General features: G+C 39.8%; 2 protein-coding genes across 3 annotated transcripts in view; both read left to right on the forward strand.

The window, feature by feature from the left end:
- The window catches only part of LOC118327149 (bromodomain-containing protein 4-like), a gene marked incomplete in the record, with an annotated part of 17,686 nt that extends 15,503 nt beyond the window's left edge, over nucleotides 1-2,183 (forward strand). The window contains 2 exon segments of the mRNA XM_035660401.1: nucleotides 1-68; nucleotides 161-2,183. Coding sequence (XP_035516294.1) covers nucleotides 1-68; nucleotides 161-229 — 137 coding nt within the window.
- Nucleotides 1-9,525, forward strand: part of LOC118327159 (bifunctional apoptosis regulator-like) — a 337,943-nt gene that overhangs the window by 40,734 nt on the left and 287,684 nt on the right. The gene's annotated exons all lie outside the window — the stretch shown is intronic.

The following is a 9,525-nucleotide window of genomic DNA, read 5'->3' on the forward strand; positions in this document are numbered from 1 at the left end:
AGAACACTCCCGACCAGCAGAGGGAGATGGCACGCCGCCGTGAGCAGGAGAGGCGCAGGAGAGAGGCGGTACGCACTCAACTATAACAACAGAAACGCCACATTTTTGTTTTCTGTTTTTAAGGACATTCTTTAAGGCTTCTCGTTCTTCTCCTTTGCAGATGGCTGACACCATTGACATCAACTTCCAGAGCGACCTGATGGCCATCTTCGAAGAGAATCTGTTCTGAGAGGGGAAAAGCAGATGATAGGAGTGAGAGAAGGACCTAGAGACACACATAAGCAAATTTACAAACATGCATATATAAAACACAATGCTCTGATACACATGGTCGCTGCTCACACAAATGCACACACACAGACACATACACAAACTTGATAGTAACTGTCCCTTTCTCTCAGTAGTTGAAACAGCTGGCTTGTGTCATGTGAATGAGAGGGGGGGAAGTGAAATTGAAATAAGCAACCCTCTTTTCCTCCAACCTCAGATACGTTTTGGTGTCTGGCTTGGTGTTTATGGTTGTTGGTTCCGAGTCTTCAAGGTCGAAAACGGACAGTGAAATAATAGGATAGTTGGCTCCCTCAAGGAAAACAAGAAAGACAGAATGAAAAGGAGGGGACAGAACTTTTACATTTAAAAAAAATAAATAATAATGGTGGTGAAGAGGAGGATTTAATTTAAGAAATTAAGTAAAAAAACTTTTTCTCTAATGTCTTGAGAGGAGAGAAGAGGATTTAAAAGGAACGGGTGAACAAATTACAAACAGACAGATCACTTTGTTTTTGGTTTTTCCTCTCTTCTAATCTCGTTTCTCGTTTTTTTTTTATTTTATTATTTTAAGTTGGACTTTAACTGGGGTGGGCTGGTGTGATCTAGTTTGTCAGGTTCAGCGGTCATCTGAGAGTCGGTTGTTTTCTCAGGACACAGTGGGAACGCAACACCCCCGGCCACATTCACACACTTTTCTAAGACATCTTTCCTCCCTTCACTTCCTTCTAATTCTCTCTCCTCGGTCACTAATTGGAGAGGCGGAGGCTTCAGGTGATGCTCAGTGTGTGCGCTGAACATCCGATGGCGACGAGGAAGGAACGATGGCATTTTAAAAGTTTCAGAGTGTGTCCTTTGCCTTAGCGCTCTGGCCTGTAAACTAACAATCATACCCTACAAATTATACATATTATATATATAAATAGATACATGAATATATATTATATACGACGAAAAGTCAATGAAAAAGAACATGAGAGGAATTTGGATTTCGGGGAGCTAAGCTCGTCTCTGTGTTCATCTCTGAGCTCTGGTTTTGATTTTGTAGAATTTACTGTAAAGAAGAAAAAAAAACTTTTTTATGATTCTATTGAGAGGATTGTTTCGTCTGTCTTATTCTCTCTCATACCTTTTTGTTTGTTTTTTTTCTCAACTCTATGCCAAAACCAATCTATTGAGTGCTGAAAGTTCATTCACATTTTCTACATGTAAAATGCATCATCTTTTCACTTTATATTAAAGGCTAAGTTTTTATTGCTATTTAATTTTCTTTTACCCCCTTTTAAATTCAAAGTTATGCAGCAGTTTGCTCTGTAATAGTCAAAAAGCGGTTCCAAACTCACTATGTCACTACTTTACAAGGCCCCATCATTCTGTAGCTGTTCAACATCTGCACTTAACTCTTTCATTACTTACATCTTCTCTTTTTAAATATTTCCTTTCATCATGTACATGTTTTTAGTCTTTCTTAGCCATCTCGTCCACCACTATCTTCCTCACAGCTTCTTCAGTCTGTATAATAGGTTCTTGTTTGTCATCTTTATGTCTTTTAGTTTTTATTTTTAAAATGTTTTCATCGTCCATGGTAACTGTTTTGGGATGTCGTGTGCCATTGTGTTTTTCTGGAGGCGGGAGGTTTTCCGGGTTTCCTTAGGTTGGCCCAGAGATCTGTGAGTGTTTTCAATTCTATAATCACTTTTTTTTTAATGTTTCATTCATTTCTTTTCCCTTTTCATATTTGATTGTTTTGAGTTTATTTTGTTTTCCCTTTGCTATTTTTCTCTGATTTATTTTAGCCAGAACAACCTGTTGGTATGTTGGTGAGTGAGGCATTGAGGTCAATAGATTCATCTTGTTCAGATTATGGAGTACAACATCTTTTTTAAGAAAAGTATTAAAATAATATTTAAAAAAAATCTTTAAAAACCTTGTATTTGTCTTTTGTCTTCCACACTGTGAGAGTTACTCACACACACTGAACACACACACACTGTATGTCTGTGATCCAAATTGTTGCTTGCTTCCAATTTCAGCCACAGGGAGGCGCTATAAAGAAAGAAAAGTTCAGGTACAGTTTGAGCTCTTACTCAGTGGGATGTATTTACATACCCTGTGTGCAGCCTTAGTCTGAGGCTCTTTTTTTTGTTTGTAGCAAACAATATTATCTTTGGGTTCTTTAAGCCCTTTCCTGTTTGAACATGTCAGTGCCTCTGTGCCCCTGTGGAAGAACTGGACTAACCAGCACAGCCCTGACCTCAACCCCATCTAACACCTTGGGGATGAACTGGAACGCAGACTGTGAGTGAGACTACACCCAACATTAGTGTCCGACCTCACTGATTCTTCTTGTCGCTGAATGGCAGCCAGGATCTGGTGGGAAGCCTCAGAGAAGAGTTATAGATACCGTATTATAATAATACAAAATCTGGTAATAATGTACCATCTAATAATAATAATTATTATAATTAAAAACATAAGTGTGTCACAGGAATAAAATGAAACTGTAAGAAGTTACAGCATACAGAGGTATGATTAAAATAGTGAAGGACAATGAAATGCATAAAATTTAATAAAAACCCTTAGATTTTTCTAATATATTGTGATAAAGATAAAATATAAGTATATACAAGTAAAGATATTTTACAGCTGCACCTTTAATTATCAAAGATGGCAGTAACATTAAATATAAATAACAAGTTTGGGAAGAAAATTTGTAGGTGTAAAGGAAATAATTTGCAACTATATTAAACTGTTTATTTACATTCATCCCTATATATAATCAATAAACCAAAGAATTTGCAAAAGGTAAGGTAAAATATAATATTCTGCCAATAAGACATTTATTGCTAGTTTACTCCGTTGCATTGTTAGTAAACGTTTCATAAGCCTGACTTACATACAAAGTGCACCGTTTTATGATGCATTAAACAATATACAAAGTCTGAGGGGGAACTTTGACTGCCCAATAATGTGTGAAAAACAAACAGAAAGAAAGTAAATGTCAGTCAAAAATAAAGTGCACAGAAGGTTTCAAGAGACTCAAAGGATTCTCTGTAATTGGAGCACTGTGCAGGATGTATTTTTACAACAGAGGATGTTGTGGTTGAGGCCAGTTCAAACCAGCGGACAGATTCAAGTGTCATCAGTTGCGTGATTCTAACAGATCCAAAGGAAGTTTGGACACCGCCGCTTTGCATTGTAGGACATTGCCTCGACCCTCGTGTGTCACACATCTGAAACCTTGGTGCACACACTGCTAACAATACTGTATACACTGTTATTTAAACTGTATCCTAAACTGTGTCTCCTGTGGCCTTGAGCTGTCTGATAATGTGCCTAGTACACTGATAACCGGGCTGTTGTGAGGATCTGTTCCGTTCAACTGCTCTTTATCTTATTCAGCAAGCAGAAAGCTTTCCCTGTGCATTGTCTTTGACTTTCAAATGAGTGCCTTTGTGTTTTTTGCATAACATGTGACCTATAAAAATCAAATCCAGGGCGTGACAGAAACCTTACTGCATCTCCAAAACCCCCACTTCCTTGGAGGAGAGGTTAGTGAAACTAAATGTGGGAAAGCTGCCAAGCGGGGCCATGAATTTATCAGGTGAGGATGAGAAAAGCCCAACATAAAGATAAGGGATGCTGCTGGTATGCTGCACTCGCTTCTTCCTTCTCTAGATAAAAATGACAGTAATATATAGGAGAAAGAGTGCATATCTAAATAGTCTGGGAATGTGAGAATAGTAAAGACTGAGAGTTTGTGGCAACCTGGAAGTGAGATTTATGAATTCAAGAGGAGAAAGGGAACATGGGAGCATTTGAGGCTTCTTCAACGAAGCAAAAAGGTAGCAAGAGTCAATTAGAGAATGACAGGCATATGTGAATGAATAGCAGAGAAGGAATGAGAAACATTAGTTACTACTGCGTGTGGCAACAGATACTGGAGAGCTGCCTCAATGAGTAAGCTTTGAGTGTCCGTGGAGCAGTCATGTGATCCTCTCATGGCGGCAGAGAAGCACAGCTCTCAGCATTCTTGACCTCCTCTGTTCAGGTTCAGTTTGTTTCATATCTACCATTATAGGAGAAAGGTGCATTTAGCCATTTATGCATTTAAGCACAGTTTTATATTAAATTTAGTTCTGTTTTGTGAGATGCAATACTTTGTTTCTCCTCTACATTAAAAAGGGAAATAGTTTTTAGCTTGTGACCCTTTAAAACAAAGTAATGTCTACTGTTTGATTTAATATTTTTTACACACCTGAAGAGGTCAAATTATGGAGAAAATAAACATCATTTTGTGAGGCAGAAACATGCTTTTGTCGGCTTCCCCGCACTTATCTTGTAACCTCTCAGATATATTATGTGACTCTTCTTGGGAGGACCCCGACACAGTGGGAGCCACTGCTTTACAGAATAACATTCTCTGTGCAAGACATAGAAAAGAAACAGTGAATGCTCTTTTTAATGCTCTTTCCAAGATAACTAGGAAGCAGCTCAGTAGCAACAGCAATATAAATAATAAGTATAAAAGGAACACTGGCAAGTGTTTCTATGAATTTGTACAACTTATTTGCATCGATGACGGTAAGTTAAATAAGTGCCCGGCCTACAAAGAACACAAACCACATCCTCCAAGATAATCATACAGCTAAATCAACAAGTCTCTCAGACAGTTTCAACAAAACCATGCACCACTGTATTTGACTTAACTGTACCTGAACTGAGCGTATTATCGTCTTATAAAGTTGATATGGCGAACGTTTTAGCAGACGGTGTATCTCTTCACACTCAGCAGATACGGAGCAACATGAGCATTCATTCGGAGTCCAGTCTTTGGTCGCAACCAACTCCAGAGGGAAAATATCCGCTAGGTGTGTCAGCAAAAACAGCTGCCAGCGCCATACTGCCAGTGTCTGGATATGATGTGAACCCAGAGAGGAAACCACAACAGTAAAGTTGCGGGATGTAAAACCAAAACAATTAGCTGAAAACTGCTAAAATGCCTTGAAAAGCTGAGGGAAACTGCAGATTTGGGTGACACTGAATGGACACACTGGACTTTAATCTTACTCCCCAATTTCTAGACCTGTGCTTTTACTCAATAAAAAGATTTGAATACATTTTCATGCAATCACTCATCAGTAGTACAAACACTTAAACAAATTCATACATTTTATGTTAATATTGAGGCCTTTTGTCTCTGCTATAGCAAACGAAACCTAAAAACTCCACATTGTCTCTTCTAACAGGCCTGACCACACGGAGGGCTGCGTCCACTCAGAGTTTCTGGTGCCATCTTTTGAGAGAGAAAAATGTGTGCATTTGTGAGGAGGGGTTGGAGGGGATTTGACATTGTGCAGTCCCACAAGCCAACAGCTTGTACTGCACATGTATGGCCATGTATGGCTTCCTCTTCGGGGCTCAGATTGAGTAAGAACCACCACAGTCTTCCCGTTATGCCATTAGCGGGAAGACAAGAGCAGCGAGGGGTGGAAATCACTGACAAGGGCAATCGTTAGGACATCAAGGCACTCCCAAAATCGATGCCAGATGACAATAAGCAACTCCATATGTGATTTATGCACACGCAAACACATACAGTCACACTACAGACATTGCCCAATACCCCACATAACTCTGACAAACACACAGTTTTTGCACACTTGCTGACACATGCTGCTGCTTACCATGAACTCGCTCTCGTGCTCTGAATCTTTGTTTTATGGTGCACATGGCCGCCTGTGGGAGGTGATCTGGCTGTCATTCAGTTGTTGACTAGGCCTTCCCTCTCTGTCTTTGCTGTTTCACCACACACTGGTTGAAAGTGTTCACACCCTCCTCGATAAATCACTCTGAAGCACCTCTGCTTTTCCTCCGTTGTTGTCTTGGGATCCACACATTTCCTTTTCCTCCGTTTTCTGCTTCCTGTTCTAAAATAGAGCTTCCTTCGGTCTGTTTTGACTTTTTTAGCAACTTTTTTTTAAATAACCTTCTGACTGTTTTTGCATTGCTGTTTCATTACTGCCCCATGAGCCCCTGGTCACATAATGCTGAGCAGAGGCAGTGATTCCCACATTGTTATAAAAAATGAGTGTGATAGCTATATCAGCTAGACAGACAAGTGACAAGTGCCCTCTATCTAGGGTGCTGATCTTAACCAAAGCTGTTTCACCATAAATGTGTCACATCTTTCCACTAGTTTCCTCATCATTTTCTTGCCCCTGCCCCTCAGCCTCTGGTTATGATTATAGGATGGGAGCAGTTAAAAGTAACAGATAAATGGTTGAAATAACTGACTACCTACTAAACGAGTAGGTAAGCGTTTGAAAAATCTCCCATATGCTGTGTCAACTAGTATGATGTATTATTGTAAAACATTATTACTGTTACTGTTGTATCATGTGTTTACTGTGGTTGGAGAAGCTCTCAGCATAGATCCAACTGTTGCACTGTTCTGCAACAGATAATTAAAATAAATTCAATCGAACTTTGCCCAACTCTCTCTCTTTTCTCGTAATTTTGGGTCTGACAGAGAGATAGAATGGAGTCATTGTTCCTCATGTCAAAAAGGAACTTTATGAAATAGTGTATAACCACATCTACAACTGCTGATCGTGGTACTTCCAGTGAAATTCCTTGATTTTGCTGCAACATTTTTCCCGCTTTTAAATGCTGTTTTGACCATGCCTTAATACTATCAGTCCAAAGCCATAAAGTTAATCACTGATCGTAGAAAATCAATCACGGTTTTGTCACCATCAATTTTTCCATGTTGCCTGTTCCATGTGCTCTCTTGCCGCTGTTTAATGTTCACTAATACAAAGAAAACTGCCATCAGATATAATTCATGATCCAATATGAGCAAATTTCAAACCTTAAATGTATTAGTATATTGCTCTGGCCTGCTGGTAACCCTGGCCTGGTAGGTATTATGGCCTAACATGAAAGATTTATTTGGTCGTGTTCTGTAACAAACAGGTGTGGAAGGCATGGAGGGCAACCAGCATCCTTGTCGCCATGGCGACAGCGTACGCAGCCTCCGGGCAGCTGTCTGTGACGCTGAGAGGAAATAAGAGAATGGAGAGGCTCAATACATCAAACTGGAAACTATGACCGCTGGAACACACACATCGGCTGGACACTGAGACACGCAACCCGCCTAATAAGGAAAGCAGAGTGTACATGTTGAACAAACACGCTTGTCACATTTCTCACACGCTAACCTCCACACACTTTGCCATTTATGTAAACAGGGAAGAGTTCACTTTTTCCTCGCCCTGTCTTCTAATTCTTGCACCATCTCTGTCTGCCGCGCAGCCGTCCTGTTATTTCCTCCTTATCTTTTCCCTTCCCCTTTTCTCTGCTCATTTTCATTATGAGACAGTAGTATTTCTGATAGGCCTCTGATGTCCCATAAACCTTATTGCAGCAATATCACGCATAAACAGCTCATCCTAAGCTGCGGGTTCATCCCACGTAGTCCTCTACCAAACTGTGGAAAAAAGGCAGGATGGCCTGATACAGCTTCAATTTGTCTGATGTAAAAACAGCCTCTCTGGATTATGCCCACTCACTGGGGGTGTGAACTGGGCTGCCAGTGGCCCGCGTGCCCTCGTCTTCTGAATAAAAGATGAGCAAGCCTATTGTTGCTGGAGGTTGGTGGTGTTGTTTCTGTGGCTGTCATTGTCATTATTGTATTGTAGGCTATTAGAGGCAGATCTGATTGTGATGAGGACAATGTCAGTAGGTCTGATGAATGAAAAAAGGTGTGGAAGTGAAAATGTTAAATTGTTTATTAAATCACGCAGTTGAATTATTATCACCTGAAGAGTGGGAGTGGAATGTATCAACATGCACACAACTTTTTCATTCATACATTGCAGCAAACCATGGAATGGATTAGTTAAGCTTCATGACAAAAGGAAAGCTGCAGCTGCTCTGAGAATTAAAAACCCCCAGTAATGGACAGTGGTGTAAAGAACTTGTATGGTTGTTTTGAGTCTGAAACTCTGAGACTCTCTATTTACATTCATTCACTGTTAAAAGCAGCAGCAGCAGATTAAAGTATTTTAGGTATTTCCCCTTTACAGTGGACAGTTGAAAGGTGACAGGAAACATGGGGTAGACAGTGAAACGTCCGCAACCGGAGTTAAACCAGGGATCACACGGATGTCTTTCACAAGCTCATGAAATCACCTCTCTTTGTTTGTCTTGTGTCCTTTGTTTTTGTCATTCATTAATTCATTGTTTCTCTCATTTTCTCCTTCCTTCCCCTAAACTTCCTACTGTTTACGTTCGGCAGTGTTTTCCTGCTGTGGCATTGTTTCTTTCAGTTTAGCAAAGGATTTAAGTGCTTTTTCTTTACTGATAAAGAACGCAAACTTCGACTCAGGCCGTTCTTTCAGTTACCAAGAGATGACAAAGAAGGAGTCAGTAACACCCTACTAATCAGTTGACAGAGGATTTTATCTGTTTTAGTCCATTGTAATTTGTTTAGTTATTTATTTTCTTTATTTCCTTTCCTTCTTTGTATTACTTGGTTATATATTTTGTATAATTTAACAATGCTCGTTTACCAATGCTGGAAGAAGTACCAAGATTTTAACTTAATGTACAAATACAGTACTTTTACAATTAGAATTGACTAGAATAGAATAGAATAGAATTCATCAAAATATACTTAAAGCACCAGAATAATGTGTCATATTACTGGATTATTATTACTGATGCATTCATGTGTTCATCACTTGAAGCTGGTGAAGGTGCGTCGCTTGTGAAGTCCCCCCGGGGATCGATAGTTTTATAATAACACATCATAATTGATTTGTCGACTATATTGTGTAATCTAAACTAAATGTAGGGAGTAGAAGTATAAAATAACAGAAAGTGGAAGTACTCAAGTACAAGTCCCTTAAGTACAGTACTCGCTTAATGGTACTAGTTACTTTCTACCAGTATTTTGAAGTTAAGGAAGTGTACACAAAGATCATATGCAGGTGGTTCTGCAATAAAGTTTCAGTACTGCTATGTTATATAGAGAAACATGACCTCCTAACCTTGAGCATCACCGCTCACACAATCATATAAACCGAGCCCTGCTGGCACTGCCGATCACTCTTCAGCTCCACCACCATCATTGGCTGCTGTGCCTCCCTGTCAGCCAACAGGGGGCAGCTGGGGCGGATACCAAGAGTCCCAGGTTGGCAGGAGCAGAATACCAAAGAGCTCCAACCAGCTCCTTTGTGTGTGTGTGTGTGT

Source organism: Morone saxatilis, unplaced genomic scaffold, assembly GCF_004916995.1.
Source record: "Morone saxatilis isolate NCDOM2014 unplaced genomic scaffold, NCSU_SB_2.0 Contig17, whole genome shotgun sequence".
NCBI classification, from domain to species: Eukaryota; Metazoa; Chordata; class Actinopteri; family Moronidae; genus Morone; species Morone saxatilis.